At 38.2% G+C, this 24,343-nt stretch overlaps 1 protein-coding gene across 1 annotated transcript in view; it reads left to right on the forward strand.

Moving 5' to 3' along the window:
• Nucleotides 1-24,343, forward strand: part of CDC14B (cell division cycle 14B) — a 41,038-nt gene that overhangs the window by 9,102 nt on the left and 7,593 nt on the right. Inside the window, exons 5-12 of the mRNA XM_009273196.2 lie at nt 5,017-5,093; nt 10,066-10,132; nt 11,595-11,657; nt 12,575-12,662; nt 13,006-13,236; nt 15,024-15,162; nt 15,293-15,446; nt 16,221-16,321. Of these exons, the coding sequence (XP_009271471.1) occupies nt 5,017-5,093; nt 10,066-10,132; nt 11,595-11,657; nt 12,575-12,662; nt 13,006-13,236; nt 15,024-15,162; nt 15,293-15,446; nt 16,221-16,321 (920 nt within the window). The remainder of the gene's footprint in view (nt 1-5,016; nt 5,094-10,065; nt 10,133-11,594; nt 11,658-12,574; nt 12,663-13,005; nt 13,237-15,023; nt 15,163-15,292; nt 15,447-16,220; nt 16,322-24,343) is intronic.

Here is a 24,343-nt window from a genome sequence, read left to right on the forward strand (position 1 = left end):
CTTTTTCAACCACAGCCTCCTTTCCTTTTCTACCAGGAATACTTTTGATCCTATTGTGAATACTGTTTTCATGATTGTAATGCTAATCTAGGAAACCTTTGTTTAAAAAATAGGGCTGGTTTGAAAACACTAATATGAATCAGAAAATAACATGGCTTGCTAAAAGAACTTGCAATCTATGGTTGATTTTAAATGCTCATAAATAAAGACTGGATCGCCTAGTCCTGCAAGCCTTTCTGTTTCATTCAGTGAACATTATAGCGGCTGTTTGACTACACAGCGATGTTGGCAGGAGCAGTGCTTGAGTGCACCTTTCCCAGTACTCAACACTTGGATGGTTCTTGACCATTCACAGAGCTGCCTGCAGTCCCTTAATTAGAAACAGATGTCCTAAATGAAAAGGATGATTAGAGCAATGTTAATGGTTCAACTGCTAATCGCAAATTCCTGGCTGTATTTTGAAGTTCAGTAGGGTATTTTTTTTGTATGCATAAAGAAAGCAAATTTCTAAATTGTTGGTACACAAGTGATTGCACAGTGTGGTAAAATGGTATGTTATTTTGGCTTGAAAGATGTCAGTTCCTTACAGTAACAATTTTCCTGGAAGGTACTTAAGTAAAAGATTTGTAAAGGATTTTAAGAGTTTTTCCGTGTGTATTTGTGTGTGTGTGTATGTAGATGTGTATGTACACCCATCTGCTCTTGCTCATGATTGTAGGAAAATTCTAAAACCAAGGCAACTGTACTTGTGGATGATATATTTCAGGTCTGCTGAATTTTCTAAGTCTTTTTTAAAAAGCTGCTTTTTTTTTTTTTTTTCATATTTGCCTGACCTGCAGAAAGGGAGCCCCTTGGGCAATCAGTGTAAAATTCTAATAGACTTTTCTCCATTTGTATATACAAGAATGGACAAAAACTACCCCAGAAAATGCCTGCTTCTGCTAAATAACAGTTAGTATCATTGCTTGAAATTTATTTTAATATTTTTATCTTTTTAATAGTACTTCTTGTTGGTTGCTTTATTGGCATTAACTTAAGAAAACAACTTTTGTTTGTGAAAGTTTCTGTCATCTTAGAAAGCACAGCAGAAACATAGCTTATAATCAGCATCTGGACAAACTGGTAAACTACCCCAAAATGCCTGCTTCTGCTAAATAACAGTTAGTATCATTGCTTGAAATTTATTTTAATATTTTTATCTTTTTAATAGTACTTCTTGTTGGTTGCTTTATTGGCATTAACTTAAGAAAACAACTTTTGTTTGTGAAAGTTTCTGTCATCTTAGAAAGCACAGCAGAAACATAGCTTATAATCAGCATCTGGACAAACTGGTTTCAGCTGTTGTATATTTTGATTTCGGGGGGTTAACGTCTTTTCCCATTTCCTCTCCTTCCCCCAGTACATACCTCATGAATTTACAAATATGTCTTTGGTTTGCTATTCATCAGATCAATGTTTCCATTCTCTTGTTTTCTGAAACTTCAGTTCTGCTTACTGCCTTAGAAAGTCCTCTTTTTCAACACTTCTGACTACTACAGGTCTCTCTGATCACTTTTACTTTCTCTCATTTACTGGCTTTCTTTAGTCCTTTGTTCACCCACATCATTCCAATGAAATTGTTCATCTTTAAGGCTTTAGTGGCCTCCTCCTGGTCAGAAACAGTATTATGTAGTTTTATATGTATATAACTGTATTACAGTTTCAGTTTGTGTCAGGAGTATGTTTTTGAAGTGAATCTTTCCTTAAACCCTGCTCACTGCATTTTGGTTCACTTCATGGAGCAGTCTAGGAGCAATCCCAACAGGTGATGGGTGTTCAGTCCACAGGACCAGACTAGGACTAGCTGTTAAGGTTAAAAGCTGCTGGAAGTGTATAGTGCAGATGTCAGATCTTCAGTGCTGGCTCTCAGTCTACAGATGCATTTCTGCTGGTGCACACTACTTCCTAATGCAGATGTGGCCTCTGCTGCCTTGATGTCTGTTGCTTCCCTGGGCTTTGCTGTTCCTTCCCTCACTCCTTCAGTCTTACCTGTTTCCATATCTGGAATTTGGTTCACCCACAACCTGAACCCAGGCTCACCCATGTTCAACCTCCATCCAGCCCTGCTTGCATCCAAGATTTCCAGCTGCGTGCTCTCTTATGGTCTTAAGCTGTGACAGAAACTGATCCTGTCTCCATTTTGACTGTCACAGCTTCTTGTTACTGCCAGGATACTTTCCTTGTGATTTAAGTATCTGTTTATGGTCTTTCCCGTTCTGTGTAGAGACTGAATGCCATTCTTCCCTTTTGAAGCACTCCACACCATTGCACCTGTCCAGATATCCTCATACTAACCTAATATTTTTTTGTAATCCACTTTTCACTGAGAACACTATCTGATCATTTCATCAACTGCTGTCTCTGCAGCTGTTCACATGTCGTATCTTGTGTGTGTAGTAGTGTCACAGCTGAAGTGTAGCAGGATCTCTCTTTATTTCAGAAATTTCTGAGAAATACAACTCAAAGAGCTTCCTTCTTCAGTGAATATACTGTATATTGCTTCAGTTGTACAGGAAGTACTGCGTATTTTTGCTCAGTAGCTTGTCCACATTGAAAAACACCATCTTCTTGCAGTGCGCTTTTTGTACATACTAAACGATGGTAGACATTGGATTTTTGTGTCAAAATCAGGTTGGCTTTTTTAAGTGTCCTTGTATGTTAAGGGAAGTCCATACACATGTGCATGTATGTTAAAATGGTGTTTCTAGCAACTTCCCTGGTAATATAATTTCAGCAGTTGTATCTGTGCTTAAGAACTAACATGTTTTAGTATACTGTAACGTTAGACTTATTTTAATACAACACTTAACATTATGGAAAAAACTTGCCTCTTGCAGCTGTTACACTTGCAAACAAATGCTTCTGTATTGAAGCTTGTTTCCTTTAAGAAGCTGGTAAAAGCTCAGCTGAGATACGGGAGAAATCCTTGGCCTTTCTGAGCTACATGCGCTTACAGGATTAGCTAGTATTAGCTGCATTTCTATTTGCCTGTTGTACAAGTAGTACTCTCTGTATATTACCCAGCCTTACAGCACTGAATCCCAAGTTTTTTCCAGGTGACTCATTTCTGGCTATAAACTCTGTTTCTGCTGTTTAATTACCTTCTGTTTGCTAATGCCATTTCATGTCTCTGGTTTGTAAGTTTTTCTGGGGCAGGGCTCTTTTTCTTACAAGCAAGCAGTGCTAGATTTATATGGTTGCTAGCAATATGTGTTCACTGTGCTGCAAGATGCAAAGTATGACTGTATCAAAGCACACAACTTGGAATTTCTTGGAACATAACTTTTATTTCCAGTTCAGGCAATTAATATGCCTGCAGAATAGAAAGTGAACTCTGGCATCTGAAGAGCAGATACTCAATGATATTTTGGGGGCTTTTTAAGTTTCTCTTCTATTCCGGGTGTATGCTTGCAAATGTAAATGCAGAAGTCACTTACACCTCCCCAGTGAAAGCACACACACATAAAAAACATGCACTTTTCATTACTTAACTAAACTACTTAAACAAGACAGATTTTTTTTTCTTTGGTTTTGCTAATTGCACAGGAAGAATGCTCAGAAAATACTTAACACAGTGATCGAATCAGAGGAAAAATGAAAGGGGTTGCCTGTTGCCATGTATGTTTTAGCTGCCTGTTTAGGGTATGTTTCAAGCTGGGTTTGTTTTTTTAGCAACATCTGTTCCACCTCCCGTTCTCACCTCACGAGAATGCGCGCGCGTGTGTGTGGAGAGAGGATGTTGAAGGTATGTTAAGCCATTTGTTCAAGCTGGCTTTGCAGCAGCATCAAAGAAAATTGAAAGGCAATGCCAATTTTTAAAAGAAAAAAATGTCAGAAGCAACAGGAAGCAAAAATGCCACACTTAGATTTTTGAGGGATGTTTAATTAATACTCATTAGGATTCTTACTTTCAAAAAACCTCTAAGGAAAATGGTCATTAATATAAAAGATGTAAATAATTTTACTGAACGTTAATGAAAAAAATAACTTTCTGTAGTGTGTTAAAGCTTAGTTAATGCAGTTTTAACGACAAAGTATTAACTTGAAATTACTATTGACCTGTTAATGACAGCTTGTTATTAACAGTTGTTATCTCCTGATCATGCTGGGGATGATGTTTGATGGTATTGGAAGACATGATTTGCATAAAAGAGGAGTTTCACGGTATTCTTTAAGGAGACCTTAGTGTTAGAGGCTATCCAAGAGGGATCAGGCATGTCGTGATGGAAGACCGTATGGATATTTGTCGTGAGTTGGTCCTTTGTGAATTCTTTTCTGAGTGTTTTTGACAGTAGAAAGTTTGATACGTAGTGCTTCAAGTATGTTACTTCATTCTGTTCTTAGGCTTTTGCGTCTGAAGCTACAGATTTCTCAGATTTCTTTTTTTTTTTTTTTTTTTCCTTTATGGCATCTGGATTTAGTTACTAGATACTGCCTCACCCATGCAAAGGAGGAAGTACAGGATTTGGAATAATGCAAGTGTACTGCTGTAGGAAAATCAAAACATACATGAATTACGGTTTTAATCTTGTCTGCTGAGTGTACACACTGTTTTGTAGACCAGATGATTCATAGCTTTGCTGAGATCTCTCTGGGTTTTTGTGTTTCGATTTACATCTTGAAACATAATTAAAAAAAAAAAAAAAAATCTACAAACTGGTCCAGCCGAGTTGCAGTAGAAACATGGAAGAATCCAGACGGACAGAAGCTTTTTCACTGTAGCCTATAGTTGAACAACTCCTGCACAAATCTATAAATTTTGTTTAAAAATATATATTCCTCTAGGTTGACCAGTATTTTATAGTTTGTTAGTTTTATTGTTGCATGTTTGCATACATTTGTTCTTGATGCCTCTCTTTCCCAGCGCTTTTGAGCTCTGTGATAAATTATGCCTTCTGTAGTAAACAAGTGACTTGAAGTTGCTAATATTAATCTCAATATTTTTATTTTCTTTTCTGTCTTTTTCCACAAAAATAGATAATATACCTGAGAGAATCCCCAGAAGATGTGTACAGGCTTATATTGGCTGGAAGCGTTTCGTATCTTCCTTTCAGGTAAATAACAAGTTGTTAGAACTTTCTGTACCTTGATATTTTGAAGAAGGATGTAGTATCAGTATATCAGTACTAATTTGGGGGGTTTTTTTGCTGAAGTTTTAACACGTGACACATTCACTGCCTGAGCTTTAAGTGCAGACTGCTGAACAGTGGTGTTAGCAGCTGGTACTGAAGGGTACTGACAGAAGGTAAAGGAGCCACGCTGCTTTGCATGCACTCTTGTTGAGCTTTTTGATCTACATTGCTTCTCACTTGGCAGTCTGGTTTTGTGCCAGTTTGATATGTATCAAAATACCTGTCATTCATCACAAACAGCTTGTAATACTTTTAGCACTCCATTTTTCCCACTTGTCGGATGTATGCAGCAACCCGCAAACACTGTTTTGTGCATAAAAAATGCTAGCTAACCTCATATGATTTAGTGTAACTTTTAAGTATTTCTTTTTACCAATGAGGAAATGTGTAAAACCATTGGTTCATGGTTGCCTGACCCTGGGGGAATGTAATCCTAGTTGTTTCAGACCACAGACTTCTCTTAGTGATATATGCTGTGCTGCTTAATGTAGCAAATAAAGTCGATCAGTCGTGCAGAGGAACAATTTCTTAATTTCTTCCAAACGAGTTTCTAAAAGTTGGACTAAACTAACATTCCATTGGCTGCCACAATATGCAGAAAAAACTTTTTAGGAGGCAAGTTTGCTGTCCAAATATATTGTTATGGGGTGATTAATTCAGTCTGTGCTTGTTTGTGTGATGATCTGAATTTCTATTGCTTCCCCCCTGCCACCACCACAGTATAATGGTGTAGTAGCACCTCTCTTCATTTGCATACTTCCATCATCGCATTTCTCACTTTTAAATTCCATTTTTATACTCCCAGAAGAACAAAAGTTGTCCTTAGGAAGACTGTAGGGTTTGTTTCTAAATATCATAAAAGTGTATGTCGGTGATGGAGATAGTAGCTTTTCACTCGGGTCATATACTCTGCCCAAATTCCCAGACCATCACTTCAACAGCACTACTGAAAGAAATGCGAAGATGTGTTATATAATAAGACTTACTGAGAGCTGACTTCTGAAGACATGTCCAGCCTCTGGGATAAAGAATACCGCCTGCTGAAGTGTCTGCAGACTTTACCATTTTCTTGAGTTTACTAGTGCAACTAAACCTGGTGCAGATAGAGGAATTCAGATTACGTTAATGATCAGCTGAGATATTGGTCTGGGCTCTGTTCCTTTAAGATCTTCCTCATCTCTGCAAAAACAGTACCTCCCCATAGAATAGTAAAAAGTCGGTCAGGTAGTTGCTACTTAGGGTCATTATCAACACAAAAACTTTTGTTAGCATGATGCAAAGAATTTCTTGTTTCACTTATAGAATCACAGAATCACAGTGAGATTGGAAGGGACCTCTGGAGGTCATCTGGTCCACCATCCCTGCTCAAGCAGGGCCACCTGGAGCCAGTTGCCCAGGACCACGTCCAGATGGCTTTTGAATGTCTCCAAGGATAGAGACTCCAGAGCCTCTCAGAGCAACCTGTTCTAGTGCTCAGTCGCACTCAGAGTGAAAAAATGGTTCCTGACGTTCAAAGGGAGCCTCCTGTGTTTCAGTTTGTGCCCATTGTCTCTGGTCCTGTCACTGAGCACCACTGAAAAGAGCCTGGCTCTGTCTTCTTTGCACCTTTCCTTCAGGTATTTATATACATTGATAAGGTCTCCCATGAGCCTTCTCTTCTCCAGGCTGAACAGTCCCAGCTCTCTCAGCCTTTCCTTCTATATGAGATGCTCCAGTAGCTTAATCATCTTTGCAGCCCTTTGCTAGACTCTCTCCAGTATGTCCGTATCTCTCTTGCACTGAGGAGCCCAGAACTGGGCACAGTACTCCAGGTGTGGCCTCCCTAGTGCTGAGGAGAGGGGAAGGATCACCGCCCTTGATCTGCTGGCAATACTTTGTCTAATGCAGTCCGGAATACCATTAGCCTTCTTTGTTGCAGGGCACATTGCTGACTCATGTTCAGCACGGAGTCCACCAGGACCGCTAGGTCCTTTTCTGCAAAGTTGTTCTCCAACTTGGCAGCCGCCAGCCTGTGCTGGTGCCTGGGGTTGTTCCTCCCCAGGTGCAGGACTTTACACTTCTTGTTGAACTTTATGAGGCTTCTGTCAGCCCATTTCTCCAGCCTGTCAAGGTTCTTCTGGATGGCAGCATGACTCTCTGGCGTATCAGCCACTCCTCACAGTTTTGTGTCATCAGCAAACTTGCTGAGGGAACTCTGCCCCTTCATCCAGATCATTGATGAAGAAGTTGAACAGGATCAAACGCAGTATTGACTCCTGGAGTACACCGCTAGTTCCTGGCTTCCAGCTAGGCTTTGTGCCACTGACCACCACCCTTTGGGCCCGGCCATTCAGCCAGTTTTCAATTTCAATCCACCTGTCTGCTCAACCAGCCCACACATCACTAGCTTGTCTATGAGGATCTTAGCTAGACAATGTCAAAGGCCTTACTGAAGTTCAGGTAGACAATATCCACTGCTGTCCCCTCATCTACTGGGCCAGTCATTTCATTGTAGAAGTTTATCAAATTGTTCAAGCGTGACTTTGCCTTGGTGAATCCATGCTGACTACTCCTTACAATTTTCTTGTCCTTAGTATGCCTGGAAATGGTTTGCAGGATTAGCTGCTCCATCACCTCTCTGGGGATTGAGATGACACTGACTGACCTGTAGTTTCCTGGGGATTCCTTCTTGCGCTTCTTCAAGTTCAGGGTGACATTTGCTTTCCTCTAGTCTTTAGGCATTTCTCCCAGTTGCCATGATCGGTCAGAGATTATTGAGAATGGCCTTGCAATGACACCAGCCAGCTCCCTCAGCACTCATGGGTGCATCCCATCATGGCCCATGGACCTAGGTATGTCCCGTTTGCAGAAGTATTCCCTGATCTGATATTCTTCCACCAAGAGTACATTTTCCTTACTCCAGCCTTTCCCCCTGGTTTCTGGGACCTGGAATTCCTGAAGGCTGGTCTTGCTAGTAAAGACTGAGGCAAAGAAGGCATTCGGTACCTCAGCCTTTTCCATGTCCTGTGTAACCAGGTCCCCTGTCTCATTGAGCAGTGGGCCCACATCTTCCCTAGTCTTCCTTTTGTCGCCTATGTACTTATAGAAGCCTTTCATGTTTTCTTTGACATCCCTGGCCAGATTCAATTCCATTTGGGCTTTAACTTTCCTAACTTCATCCCTGGATGCTCAGACAATGTCTCTATGTTCCTCCCAGGTTACCTGTCCTTGCTTCGACTCTCTGTATGCTTCCTTTTTGTGTTTGTATTTGTCCAGGATTTCCTTGTTCATCCACGCAGGCCTCCTGGCATTTTTGCCTGCTTCATATTCATTGGGATGAACTGCTCTTAAGCTTGAAGAGGGTGATCCTTGAATATTAACCAGCTTTCTTGGGCCCCTCTTCCCTCCAGGGCCTTATCCCATGAGACTCTTCGAAGCAGATCTTCGAAGAGGCCAAAGTCTGCTCTCCTGAAGTCCAGGGTTGTCAGCTTGCTTTTCACCCTCCTCCCTGCCCTCAGGATCCTGAACTCCACCATCTCATAGTCACTGCATCTGAGGCTGCCTTTGACTTTCACATCCCCAGTGAGCACCCCCTTGTTGGTGAGTATGAGGTCCAGCAGAGCACTGTTCCTCATTGGCTTCTGTATCTCTTGGAGGAGCAAGTTGTCACCAGTTCCTTGCAGGAACCTCTTGGATTGCTTATGTCCTTCTGTGTTGTCCCTCGAACAGATACTGGAGTGGTTGAAGTTCCCTGTGAGGACCAGGGTCTGCGAATGTGAGGCTGTTCCTATCTGTCTGTAGAGGGCCTGATCCACTTGTTCTTCCTGGTCAGGTGGTCTAACAGACACCCACTACAGTGTCGCCTTTACCTCACCTCTCTTTTACCTGAATGGGGTTCTGTTATTTCCTTCTCCTGCTGATTTTTTTTTCCCCACCGTTCACACTGATTCATTAGGGAGGAAAAGGATACAAACAAATTGTAGAGCCATCCATCCAGGTTCTTCAGAAGTTCTTCCTCTCTCAGTTGAAATTTGAACATGATAAATATTTACTTTTTTGAAACATTAATGATTCTCTGCTGATGAGGGCTGCACGGTGTCAAAAGAAGGTGTTCTGCCAAGGCATAGTATTCTTTGATGCAGATTCAATTTAAATTTATTTTTTGACTTGACTATAGTATTCCTCTAGAATGCTTACTCTACAGTGCTTATGGAATCTAATAATGGTCACATACTAAGAACATGCCATTCTTGGCTCAACAGAATTTAAAACATTGTAGTTGAAAGAAGGGGTTTTAATGAAAACCAGTTTCTCCTCATGTTTAAGCATAAACTATTTTATGCATCTTAAGGAAAGTCTTTTAATATATCTACACAAATGTGTATCTTGACAGTTTTAGTAAGAAGATGCTGTTCATGTATACATAGAATGCATGGGTGCAGCATCTTTTTTAAATTGAGTTTGAAGAAAAAATTTGCAGTGTATTAAAACTTGACTTTTTTTGAAAGTGTACGTCAGAAGAAAATGTTCTAAGAGTGTATGTTAGAATATGATACTAATTTAGGCATTAGCTTTTGCCACAAGGAATTTGTGTTGTCTGTTCTTTGTTGACATGAAGACTGAAACATGCCAGTTTCAATGTTCATGTCAGAAATTGAACATGTCAGCTTTACCAAAACTGTGACTGGAGTAATCTTACACTTGGATCATCTGTTAACATAACTTACTTTATGTTTTGTTATTATTGTAAAGTGCAAGGTAGGGGAAATGAAATAATCGTTTGACATAATTATTCCACTATAATAGTAATTATCTTGAAGCAATTTTTTAAAGGTGTTTTAGAGAAATATCTTCAATTGCTTTCACTTGGATTAAAATGGGATAATTTTACTGTTTTGGTCATTATATCTTATAGGGATGCTTCCTTTGGTACTTGCAGTTTTCATCTGACATTGCTGGACTGTTTTCATGCAATAAACAAGGTCAGTAAAACAGTATTTTTCATATTGCAAAAAGTCAGCTAAATTTTGCCCAGCAGAAGAAGGTGGCTTAGGAAGCCAGGATCCAATTAGAGCTGTGCAGTAGCAGATTTTCCGATTGTTGCCTAGCTTATTATGTATTACGCATTGTAACAAAACTTCAAGATACAGCATCCGTAGAAGTCAACCGATACCTTATAATCAACTAGTGAAGATTTTAAAGAGGGAATTTTGAGTTTTATTTATGTAATCTTTCAGGACAGTCATTCACACGTCTAATCCCTAACAATTGTGTGATAAGTTTATTATATGCCCCCCTGGTGTTACATTTTAGGCTGAATATAGCCTGTGAAAGTAATTTTGAATTGGTTAGTGATACTTTCTAGGCATTTGCAGCATGTGCTAATGACTTCAAGTTTTGCTTTAGTAATACAAATAGACAATGTTAGGAGGCAGGTGCTTTTTTTTTTTAACTACAAATTATCATAATCTATTGTTTTATAGCAATACAGCAGTGAAGTAACGTGGCATTGAAGGACAGGGGAATTGATACGCATTCTTTTTAGCCTGTATGAGTAGTGAAATGGGGAATTCTGCAGCTCTCTGGCCTACTACTGTCTTTTGTATTATAGGTATCTCTGCCAAATACTGGTGTTTTTACTGAGTAAGCCAGCTTCTTGCAGATTTGTGATTTTCAGCTTTTTTGGATGTTTTGGCATTGGCTGCTTGTAAGCCAGGAGTGGTGAATTGCTATTCTTTTTAGTACTGGTGAAGGAAAGGTATGAAGTTTTCCAGCAAGGAAAACTACAGAAGATTATGCAGTGAAAGGGGAGATTAGAATGTAGTATTTTAAATATCTGGAGATACGGGATTATCTTTGTTTGTGCTTCCTGACTTAACAAGTGGGTAAACTGCCAGTTACCCAAATGTTTACATTTTTTATACAGTATTAAATATAATGGTTGTGGATAATTACAGGACATCAGGGACGACACTAGTGTCTGCTTAGGACTGTGTGTCTGCAAACAATTTAAAATCAATGAAGATATTAGTATCGTAATGAGAGCAAATAGCATTCATGCACAAAAATATTTGCAATCCTTGAGTGCAGACTTTATAATGTGCTTATAATTTCAATAGATAATTTTTGCCAGTTATTTTTCTCTGTTTTATTTTGTACTCCTAGCAGTAATAAAAAGACTGAATGCTTCTGTAGTCTGGAATTTTGTAGTGATTCGATGAAAACAGAAAAGAGTGGATTTGCTTGTCTAACTTCACTTATATTAAAATTTACAAATCTGTTTTGAACCAAGACTCAGTTGATCTGTATTTTTTCAAATATATGAAGAAATCTCTCTGAAAGAGTAGAACAGGTATTAAGGGGCTTTCAGTAACCTAAGAGAGTGATAAACGGTCCTCATTGAAAAGATGTTTTCTTTGTTAAAAGCTGTATTCTGAATTTTAGGCTTTGCTATATGGTTTCCTGGATTTCAATACATTTGATGTAAATGAATATGAGCATTATGAAGTAAGTGTTCAGTATCAATCTTCTGATTTGTTTGCTGTCACTAATGCTAAGATGATTGTTTATAATATGTGCTTTTTTTTTTTGTAGTATGAGGTTCCATTTCTGTTTTGTCTCTTTAAACTTCGATTGTTAAATAAAGGTGTTTGGTCAGAGAGAGAATATTAAAATTCAGATTTAAGCATAGTCAGCCTCAAACATGGGGGGAAAAGCAGAAACCAAAATGGAATACGTTTTTCCATTATTATTAAAGCCCTGGAAGATGACTGGGGAGTGGGAATTTGGCCACCTTTTAGAGGTCATGCATATTCTTGAGCAGTCTTGATGAGAAACTCGAGGGCATACAAGTCCAAGTCTAACTGAATTCTGGAGAGCAATTAAAGTATGTATCTGTGAACACATGGCAAAGGTAGAATAACACTCTTTGAGGTAAAGAAGGAAATGGGTGGGAAACTCCAAGCCTATAAAATTCACTTTGGGGCATGGGAAACCAATGTGACAATGAAGGACTGCAACTATTGACTATATGCAGTCTCAGAAATGCAAAGCTGCCAGTTATCTGTAAAGAGAAAATTAAGTGTTCTTAGAATCTAAAAAATGATTATTTAAATTGTAAACAGAGATAAGGCCAAGGTCATAATTTAGAAACCTATAAAAAATTAAAAATTGGAAGTTGCCCTTCATCTGAAGGGCATCGGTTGTGTTGTTCTAAAACTCTAATTTAGAAAGAGGAGAACACAGGCAAGGAAAGTGAGGTTGAGTGCACCTGGCATCCTCCCGATGGAACAGAAAGCAGGCTACTGACATAACTTCCTTTGGCAAAAATTGTACATCACTTCTATCTAGCATGTATTTTGAAACAATAAGGAAAAGCCTGAAAATACAGGGATAATGATAAACCAAGCATTTTCTCTTGACAGAGAGCAGAAAATGGAGATTTTAACTGGATAATACCAAACAAATTCATTGCCTTCAGTGGACCTCATTCAAGAAGTAAAATTGAAAATGGTATGCTTAAAAAAGGAGGTGGGGGACACAAGCCCACTGCTTTCTTAGTTGATTGTTATCAGTAAGAACAAGCTTTAAAAATTGTTCCTCAAACAGTGTGTTTTTTCCTTGGCTCCTTTTCTTTTATAAGAACCCTGGCAGTAAAATTTTAATGCTTGGTTTAATTGTATGTGACCTAGGTGGTTATGTTAAAATTCCATTTTCGGTTAGTCTATTTCTTTATGTTGAACATGAGTTCTATTTTGAAAGTGTTTTCATCTCTCGTTTTTGAGTCTTTGTTTATTTCTGCAGTTTGAGCCTTACTCTCTTCTTCCCCGCCCCCCCCCCTTCTTTTTTCAAATAGGCTATCCCCACCATGCTCCAGAGGCTTATTTCCCATACTTCAGGAAACATAAGGTCACCACTATAATACGCCTCAACAAAAAGCTTTATGATGCCAAACGATTTACAGATGCTGGATTTGAGCATTTTGACCTCTTCTTTGCTGATGGAAGCACACCTAGTGATACTATAGTTAAAACATTTCTAAATATTTGTGAAAATGCTGAAGGTGTTATAGCCGTTCATTGCAAAGGTATAGTGTAAAAACAATTTATATTACAAGTGATGCTTGTAGTAACAGTTCCTGAGGTATTTTGCACTGTAATTCCGTTATATGTAGTTATTAACATCTCTGCCAAACTGCAGCTTTTCCATACAAATTCTTTCTAGGCTTCTGTTCTGCACTTCATCTTCTAATTTTTTTAAGTTCCAGACAAATCTTCCTAGCTGTTTCCAAGAATGAGGTTGGGGAAAGTGAGCTTGGCAATATCAACAGCTCTTTCTGCTAGCAAGTGTTAGCACTTTCAAAGGATGCTTTTGAGCAGGAATTTGAAGTCCTGGCAAGGTTTATAGGTCTTTCTGAAAATACACAGTTAAATATACCAAGTCATAAACTTTTGAAAATAATCAGTGCAGCTTTTTGAGGAGATTCCTCATAAAGTATGAGTGTTCTTCCAGAACCACAGAAATCTTTATCCCTCAGAAACCCTTTATACTACCTACATTGGGCATGCTCTGAATATCTGTTCCTCCAGAGTTACGCTGCCAAGGAAAAGATACTCAGAGCATGCCCAATGCAGCTAGTGTAAAGATACAGTTTTCTGTGGTTCTGGAGGACCTATGTTTCCCTTCCCACACCATCTGTCAGATATTTGTTCTGCACAAACTTCACCTCACTAGCGTACCTGATAATACTGTTATTGAAGGAGAAAGGCCTTTCCTTAACCCATTTGCCTGGGACCTGCAAAGGCTGCATTTTTGTTCCTGGATCTGCCATCCATTTGCTGCATGTTTAACAGGATTATACCGTGAAGTGGAAGGATTGGTAAAAAATTCCTTCTTGACTGTTGCGAAGCAAGTTGCATGCTCTTACTCTCCGCTGAGGTGATAAATTCAGGCATATCGCTTAATTGATTACGCCTGAATATTGAGTATCGGTGGTACAAGTGCTTTGTTTTCATTCAAATTAAGATGTTCTTTGATATTTATCATACTAATGGTGTCTAGACTACCTTATGTTCCTGAGCCTGCTCTTACTCTTGAGAAAGAGTAGAATGCTGTAGCCTGTTCTTAAAGCTGAGCAAGGCATGGGAAGTGCCGTGTGGTTGTCTTGGCTATTGGGCTATACTGAAGATTTTACACTAGTGTTGATCAGTCGCTTGTTAAATGAGAGAAGGTGATGTGTAGTTTGACATTTAGAGCAAGTGATCGAGGAGAGGAGCCACTTAGCTGGAGCTGTCCTCCTTTCCTTCTCGTGTTTCCCAAGGTAAATAGAACTGTTTTGAGGGCCATTGCAAAGAAGGTTCCTCATTCTGGAGTACTTTTTGGCTGTGTCGACTAGTACCAGGCTTGCTTATTGCAAAACTTGTCTTTTCCTTGGGAACTATAAGAGATTAGTTAGAGGAGGGATTGGAAGAGCAACTGATTTCAGTGCAATGTATGATCAATTTGCAAGAAGGTGCTTTGAGAATTTTTGAAAAAAAACAGCTGTTTTATCCCATGCATAAAAACATTCTCATACCCATATAACATATTCATAGATAAATAGGTAAATAAAGATAGACAGACTTACAGATATTTGTAAAGTCACTGGCTTTGCAAGGTTACCTCACTCAAAACCCATGTGAACAGTGTGTTAGTAACCTTGTATATGGAAAAAAAAATTCAAAAGGTGAGTTGCACTTATCAGGTTTGATCAGTTACAGCTTTGTTTAATAAACTAGGCAAGTAACTATCTGTCCAAGTAACAATGTCTGTAGCTACAGCAGACTCCAGATGAAGATGAGTATCTAAAAGAAGCCATTATTTTATCTTACACAGCTGGTCTTGGACGAACTGGCACACTTATTGCCTGTTATATCATGAAGCATTATCGGATGACAGCTGCTGAAACTATTGCCTGGATTAGAATAAATAGACCTGGTTCAGTTATTGGACCACAACAACACTTCCTGATGGAGTAAGTAGATTGACTATAAATGTTTTCAAAAATAGATCTAGATGTCTTTTTCTTCTTCTTTTATTGTACACTTAATAATCTTTGGTGTTAATTTGTTGTGTTTTGGGCTTTTTTTCCCATGTTATGATAGCAAACAGGCAGAACTTTGGACAGAAGGAGATATTTTCCGTGCAAAGTTGAAAGGAAGCCGTAAAATTGCTGTAACAAGAATTCTGTCAGGAGTAGATGATATTTCAATAAATGACACGAGAAACAGGAGAACCATCCGAAAGGACATTGAACTGGTAACCATCCGAATATTGTGCTCTTGTAAAAGTTGTAATGGCTGTTGAGAATCTCTCAGGCTCTGAACAAACCTGTGGGTACAGTAAAACTATGTTAATCAGATTATTTTTCTGTTTGCCATTTTTGTATCAAGGGATATGGGGGGAGAAATGTTATGGACAGCAAGTATGAAAAATGAAGTGCAGTACACAAGTGAAGTAGGAGCATCCTTATACTTTAGTAATTAGGTAAATATTAGAACAAAAAAAGTACTCACAATTTGCAATCAAAAACACTGATTTTGATTTGGATTGTCTGTTACTTCATTGTTTGTGTTTAAAGGGAAGGGATGAAAGGTTTTTTGCTCTTTTTAGTTTCTAAGTAATTGCAACTTCTATTATACCTTTTGATGCTGCTTTTTAAAAAAACTGCACTGCTGTTTTAAAAAGGCAAGTGAAGGAGGGAAATACTGTACCTGAGTGAAGATTGTACTGTACCTAAGCAAAGATTTGATAATATGTTTCCACTGTTTTAAAGGTAGGCAACATTCTGATGCATGTAATTCATAAGACCACTTAATGGTTTACAGGTTTAAAAGCAGCAAACAGGAGACTGCAAAGAACAGAATTGTATTTATGCAAGTGAATCTCCTTTGATTTTATGCTGGCAAACTTTCCTGTTGGGATAGTTCTAACTTAAAGATATAATTCTTTTACATTTAATTTTAATTCTTAAATGTCTAAGTGTCTATATTTTAATCTCGGTTTATGCCTTCCCCGCCTCCACTTATCCAGTACAGTGATGAGGATGAAACAAACTGTGTAACACAAGGTGATAAGCTTCGTGCTCTGAAAAGTAGAAGGCAGGCAAAAGCTCCAACTGCATCTCCGCTAACGTAAGTCAGTTTCTAAATGTATAAATGCCAGAAATACATTTAACTTCTTCTTTATGCATACTTCCTTTGCCCCCAGAATTTGTTGCCAAGGCTGCTTTTACTCATTTAAAACAAGCATGAGATTCACCGTTTCTCTGAAGGCTTGGTGAGAGCTAAGGAGGCAGGAGAACTTGGTTAAAGAACTGCATTACTCAGTTTCTAGTTTTCTGCATTGTTTTTTATTCCAGTAGTCTGCACTTTACAAGCTCCCATAGTATTTCTGAATGCTGTACTTTTAGTTTAATCACAAACATTCCCTTGTCTTTCCTGTGGTAGTATAAAAATGGAAGAATATGACTCTGTGTGGTGGTGTTTGATTGGCTGAAATAAGGTACGCACTGTTTTTTCGAGTAAAGTCAGCTACCTAAGAAGAGTTGAAAGAAGAATCTTTAGCTTCCTTTCCTTTCCTCTTCCTTGGAGAGGAGCTTTCCCTAAATCCTGTGGGCTTTGGGACAATGGCTGGTATGTCTGGAAGGCAGGGAGTAGCACTATTTCAGTAAATAAATTCAAAAGGAGTGCATTTCTGTCAGGGAACCTGGTATGCTAGTCTCTTTGTTTTAGACAAGTACTGAAACACCACCTGTAAAAGAAAGTTTGTAGTCACCTTTCCATCTGTTGTAGCTTGTAGCAGCTGTCGGTAGAAAAACTTTCTGTCCGCCCTTAAATAAACTACAAGAGAATGTAAGACTTGCAAGATGTATCTGGATCTCATTTGATTGCTAGGAAAGGAATGGTGACCCCTGGCTGTCAGATTTTGCAAATAACACAGCACCAGAGTCACAGACCAAAGGCAACTTGGCTTTTGTTCTGCTGTGTTTCTGTAGAGGATGATGCTACTAGCTGCTGGCCTTTTTTTTTCTTTTTTTTTTTTAAGGCCAAACAGTGCCATCAGACTTTTAGAAAAAGTGAGAGGTATATAGTAAGAATGTGCTGAAGGTAAAGGACTATGTCTTTGGAAACCCTCACACATTGCTATGTATGAATTCTGCTTTTGTTTTAAAAGATTTTCTTTTGTTCATGCTCATCATTTACACAGGCAATCATATAAGAAACAACAGATTCAGAACAAAGCTTGCACCCAACTGACAATAAAAAAACCCGAAAACACATCACCTCAGTTACCCCAAATAGCACAGTAAAAAACAGCTACCTTGCACATTAGTTTCTAAGGCACATAGTGCCTTAGTTTCCACTTTATGAAAGGTACTTTAAGTCATGTAATAAAGGTTGTGAAAGATCTCATTTATTGTATGTTCCATAGAATGAACGTAGACTGTACGATATTCTATTCAGAGCCATTGTCTTAATATGCAGAAAGCCTATCAACTATTAAAATACTACTCCATTCATGAGGCATTCTGCAACATGACTGCTCTAATTAAAACTAGTTAGCTTGTACTTCTGTAGAATTAAAATAATCAATCTAGAGCTTATAGTTGTTTTTTATAGTGTGCATTGTGGCACAGGGAGTTGGAATTTCCCTCTTCCTGTTCCCCCGAGTTATTTGTATGGGTTGCAGCTTGTACTGAAATAATTTGGTGAAAAATGAGTGTATAACTTCTTACGTTCTTCATGTTACTGTTATTAAACCAAACTATTGCTAGGAATATTTAGCTGCCCTACCTGAGTCAGAAGTCTTCCCTACTAGAAGAGGTGTCAGTCTTTTTCCCTTTTAGTTCAGACTGCTAAAAATAAATAATCTTGCAGTGAAATTGATTTTTTTTATCTAAGCAAACAAAAACAATCTTCTAAATCCTCTATGTAGTTTTATTTCACAGAAAAGAGAAAAAAAAAAAAGGCAAAATAAGAGCACCAGAATCTGGGACAATTACAGTCTCTGAGAGCTAGAGGCATTGCTTACACTTAAGTCGCAAGGGATTTGTGTATAACATTTGTTAATGTTTATTGAAGTTGGTTGTATAAACTCTATATGCTTTGATGAATGGATACTTTGTATATGTTCTAATTAGCAATATTCTGCACCTTTGGCAAAGGATTATGAATTAGCTTTTGCTACTTTGACCACAGGAAGGTAATATACCCCATCCTCTGGGTGTTTACATAAATTGTTTGTTCCTGCAAACTGATCTGGCTCTGATCTAATGTTTTAGTATTAAAACACATGATTGTGAAGTAGGATGTATGAATACAGGCTGATCAAACTGCGTAAGAGATGGCAGGAAGTGGTCAGAGATGTACTGGTCCATCATGCACTTATTTTTAACAAAGTGATACAGACTTTCTTTGGAATAGACGACTTCAGTGAGGATTTCAGAAAATTTGCTTTGATTCCAGCAACATGTGGATACTACATTTGGCGATTTATGGTTGCATGGATTGTTAGTCATAGAAAGTAAGAAAATGCTTGGCAAAGGTTATAGAGGAGTATGCTTTTGAAGAACTTGAAACAAGCTAAAATGCACCAGTAGCTTTTGCTTTTGAATTTTTGTTCATCTTTTCCTCCCCCTCCAACCCCTTTTTTAGATGGCTCCTAGCTATGCTGGTGTCTACACTGTGTAGCATTGTCATCTGGTGGATTGTATGTGGCTCCCTTCTGCCCAGCCTGCTATTCTGTCTAGATGGTTTAAGAACATAGTAACCATCAGGACCCCCTGAGAGAGAGCCACTGTGTAAGTGTCCCATTCCATTTCTCTACAATACCTCACGCTTTCTGTCTAGTATGTCTCATAAATGCATGTTTTCATATCATGTTTCTTACTGGCTTTGTTGCAAGAGTAAATTTCACTGCTCTGGCTTTGTTGTATTTTTGTATATATTATTTGGAATAACTGAGTGATTTTTATGGCTGGCTTGCAATACAAAAAGGTGCAGAGCTTTTATAATTAGGATAGTTTATAATTTTGAAGCCTTTCTTCTCTGCATGCTCCTGCAAATAAGCAAAACTATATAAGCAAAACTGTATTTGTAAAAAGGAAAAAGTACTGCTTTAAAATATGATCCTATCCTTTGCATATTGCAAATGAAGATGTTAGCTCCAGTTTTACTTTGAAATTCATGAACTTGCAAAGGAGCTTAGTTTCCCAAAGGATGGTTTTACTCACGTGAAATGCCAGGAATTAGAATTTGTTAGAAATGTCAGTAGGTCTTTGTTTTTACTAAGAGATTATATTATTATATGCCATAAGAGGCAGTAGAATGGGACTTCTTTTTTCCTTTTTAACATAACAGAAGATGAGGCAGGTTGCAGTATTAGGTCAAGGCTCACTTGTTTACCCAGCCAATCTGGTTTCATCTTCTTTTGTTCTCAATTATTTTTTTTATAAAGCTTTATGAGACTAGTTAAAAGCATTAAAAACATATTAGTTCCTTGAGCACAGTTTTCACTCTTTCTCCACTCTGCTTTTGTCAGAGTGGCTGCAGTGATTGCTGTGCCTCGCTTCTACTTAAAAGGTGCAATGTTTTCATCAAACAACAACTTCCATCTTTTGGCCAAACAAAACTTCAGCAGCAGGCAGAGCTGCCAGGAAGCCCAAACAGGAATGTTTTGCATGCTACTGTGCCTCCCTGGAGCTGCTCCACCACCGCTACCCTCAAAGCGACGTGGTTACTTTGGGTGAACGCTTGAAACTTTGGTGCTCTCAGAGAAAAAATAGGTCGGAAAAAGTGTTTTACACCAGAGTACTAAGTAAGAAAAGGCATCCTCTCCTGGCAGAACATTAAGATTGAGTTTCTATTCTTCTTACCTTTGGCTTTGCAACTTTTTGTCCGCACTTTTAAAAAGCATGGGACTCTTTCTGCTAAAGTGGATGACCTAATAACTAAAGAATGAGAACTGGGGGACTTGTGGACAACTTAGTTATCCTATTAGCCTTAGCTGAGGTCATCTTAATCTATTCTTTTGGAGAAAGAAAAAAAAAAAGAACTAAAGATCACTTTAGCTGTTTGGTTTTTTTCCATTGGTACCTAACTTTGTCAAAGAACATACTTAAATGAGAGGCTTGTTTTCAAAGTTTTACACTGAATGTAGCAGTATTTCTTGTCTGTGTTTTCCAGAAGTCAGACCTCAAATTTCTAAACACAGACTAAAAAGCTAAACTTAAAACACTGGTTAAAAAAATGAAACAATCTGTCCTTTGTTTTCCTGTACTGTAAGATCAATTTCACTCAACTATCATCCTTTCTTTCTCTTATGGTTTCTGTGTTCTGTCTAAAAATTCCCTTGCTAGAGGGAAAGAGAAAAAGACTACTTGATGCTGGTAAATGTGTCACGATGCAACCAATTGAGTTACTGGTGCTGCTGCCTCATATCCAGGATCGACAATCATACAATGTTGGTTTATGTCGAGGAAAACGCTTAAGCTTTTCTTAAAAGCTAGACTAACATTCTCTCCATTATGCAGCTGCTGTCCCTTGTGTTTTAAGAGATCAAATTGTCAATCAGGATCGTGAATCTCTCTGGGCTAGCCTGGCAGTCCTGTTGGTTGGAGCCCTGTAGACTGAAGAGTATCAGTCACTTGTTGCCTGTCGATGACTTGGAACAGTGGTAGAGGTCTCAGGCCTGTTTTCCTAAAAATTACAAGGTGATGAAGGAGAAAGCAATATTACATCTGACAGACCTCATAAAACTGGTATCCTTGCAAGAATAAAATGCCCAATGCAGGTCAGAGAAGACATGCTCCTGTGTAACCTCTCTTCCCCTCATCCCTCCCTAGGATACCGTAATCATTTTTCTTTTAAAAAAGCTTGTTGCGTGGATTGATTTCTCTCCAAGATGTATTACCTTGCTGGCATCCCAAGTCTTGTGGATTTTGTTTTGGGTTGTGGGGTTTGGGCTTTTGTGTCCTGGTGGTCTACCTGTCCCCACTCCCCACTCTGAGTTAAATGGTGAAAAAAAGTTGTGAACTATTTAAAAGATGATGCTACTGACCCAAATACTGTTCCATTTAAGCAGGTTTTGATTTGTTTAAAGGCCAATATATTAGCTTGAATAAGAAAGTAGCGTATACACTAGTGTGGTGTTTGGGGAGTATATTAGGTTCAGAACTACCAAGTCATGCTTCCTTTACAGATTAACTGGAGATGAAAAATTCTTACAATATATGGATTACCTATTTTAGTAGCGTGGCTATTACAGCATCCTGTAGCCTGTGTTCAGGAAATGTTCTGCTTTTTCTTTCTTTTTTTAAAAAAACGTATTTCATTGAGTTAAAGCTTTGTGTACATCAGATACGCTTTCTGCTGGTGTTTCTGGAAGTTGGTTGTTGTCATGTACAGCATGACATGCTATTTTACATGAACAGTTACAAAGCAGTAAGGTGGGTGTCCCGAGGATCTTACCCTTCTCTAATATAGTTTGGGATTTTTTTGGTGCTGAGATTTTGGGAGGATTTCCTCTACTGTGGCCTCATCTCGTGTCTATTATAAAACCTATCTATCGAACCTGCGTGAGGCTGCTAGTCTAATTGTGTTAAATCAAAATTCCAAATGTTAAAGATAGTTTCTTCTCTTACCTTAAACATGTATGCAGTAGCATTCTAATATAAGGTCTGATAGCACTGTTACTGCTCCTAAGCTGACAGTTGTTGGGCCCAAAGGCAACTCTGGGTGTTTAGTTGTAACACCATGTCAGACAATGGTGTAAATGGGACCTTGTCTGTTTTCCTTGAGGTGCTATCAGCCTTGGAAGTCTACAATTTTAGGCTGATTTAAACATGTCTGTTTGATCATTCAGCAAATGTTTTGTTAACGGGGATCTCAATTAATCTTTACTCTTGGGTAGCCGTGTGAAGTTGTGTATCGCTTAGATGTAAAAACGACATACCTACTGAAGAGCAGATGACATTAAAGGTTCTACCATGCTCACAGCTGGCTCTGAGCTGATCCCATAAGCCAGCTCCTTCTCTCCTTACCCTTTGGTAGACACAGCAATCTTAAGAGGACGATGTTGTGGTTGGTTTGGTTTTAAGGTGCAGTTATATGTGGTGACTATTTTTATGAGTCACGTTCCCATTTAGAACCTCTCTTCTTTTCTTTCTTTGCTTTGAACAGACGAAATGAAATTCTGTGGGAAGTGAGGACTTACCTATGGTATCTTGAAAAGATTAATATTTAAGTGTTTGTGCAAGATGATATCTTAACACTTCGTAGTGTTTCAGTTCATATTAGATAAGTATACGGGTTTAAGCCATGTATACTGGGCTGTTTTCTGAACTTCTGGTGTCAGGAAAGAATGGACACCTGTAAGAGAAAGATTATAACCATTAGATCATGTTCCAATAACTTTTTCTTTCTTTTATATGTACATTATGTGCATTTTATACAGAGAGACACTGTATGTGTATATTTAAGGAGAAAACATGATTTTTCCATATTTCTGTCTGCATGAGCACTAATAAACCAGCATATGCCATGATTTGGTCATGCTTATGTTTCAGTGACTAAATGTTACAGGGTTAAGCCAGCTTTGTACCTTTCCGTTTGGTCCTGGAAGCTGCTAGAGGCACAGATAAAGGTACAATGCAAGTCTTTTTTCACCACTGGTGTTACTTTTAAAGCTTAGTTGAAAGTGTAGCAGCCCAAATTTGTTCACATTGTATGACAACTGTGGCACTGAAAACAGAATTTTAATATTAGAACTTCTTAGAACTGGTTTACAAGCACAATAGAAATTATAAAGTGAACTTCCAGGTTTTGAACCTTTTCACCTTGGGCATGCAAGGAAAACAGATTTTTGTTAGAAGAATTTGTGTTGTCTACCAAAGCATGATATGATGTTGAAATTACCTGGTTTTTGTTTTCAGTCTCTTGAATAACTGATTCCTCCAACTGTGAATGTGTTGTGTTTACAGTAGAATTTGCTTTGTATTTTGATAGTACTTGCCATTACAATCTTGTATCTTATCTCGGAGGAAGAGAAGACTGTTTGGTTTGGACTTTTGCAAATCAAGGGACAAGGTTTTGCAAGTCTGAAATAATAAGACATTTGTTCAAGTAGAAATTTAAAATACTTGAACTTTGTTGTTCTGTAGTCATCTGTTTGCTAAACAATCTAGAAGTATGTGGTAAATAAGGTTGCTGATCAGTTTTACTGCTCTGAAGAATTTATTTTAGATGAAATCGTGTTATCTCCAATGCATATTCTAATTCTGGGATCTGTGTGGGTTATCAAACACATATAAAACAGAGAAAGCATAGGGTTTTTTTTTCCATTTCTGTTTTTGGTGAATATGTTACGTGAGTATGAAAATACTCATAATTTCTCCCATGTATGTCTATCCACTTTTGCTCCAAAAGTCATGTTCAAGGCTAAGATCCAGGATTCCTTGAAAACAGTTTCTTCAGAGTATCAACCAGACTGCAGTTTATACAACTTAATGAAGGTTTTGATTTCATAGGGTTTTTTTTTCCATTTCTGTTTTTGGTGAATATGTTACGTGAGTATGAAAATACTCATAATTTCTCCCATGTATGTCTATCCACTTTTGCTCCAAAAGTTATTTTTCATGTTCATGTCTAGGATTCCTTGAAAACAGTTTCTTCAGAGTATCAACCAGACTGCAGTTTATACAACTTAATGAAGGTTTTGATTTCCAATCTAATATAATCTGCTGACACAGATGGACTCAGTGAAGCCACTGAAAATTAGAGTCTAATAACAGCAGGGGAAAAAACCAGTAAAAGCTAAGTTACTCTTAGCTCTGAATCTCTAAAATGATGCATAGTTTTATAATTGGAAACTTGCACAGATGGAATGACTAGGGAACAGACGTATAAAATGATGCACTAAATAGGTATCTGTGGACTCCATTGACCAGTTGTCACTTTTTGTCTCCATAGTATCATAATTTCACTACAAGTATTTAGGAATACAGAAGACGTGGTTTCCCTGTGAACCAGTTTGAATCTCTAAAATGATGCATAGTTTTATAATTGGAAACTTGCACAGATGGAATGACTAGGGAACAGACGTATAAAATGATGCACTAAATAGGTATCTGTGGACTCCATTGACCAGTTGTCACT

Source organism: Aptenodytes forsteri, unplaced genomic scaffold (genome assembly GCF_000699145.1).
Source record: "Aptenodytes forsteri isolate BGI_AS27 unplaced genomic scaffold, ASM69914v1 Scaffold154, whole genome shotgun sequence".
Classification (NCBI taxonomy): Eukaryota; Metazoa; Chordata; class Aves; order Sphenisciformes; family Spheniscidae; genus Aptenodytes; species Aptenodytes forsteri.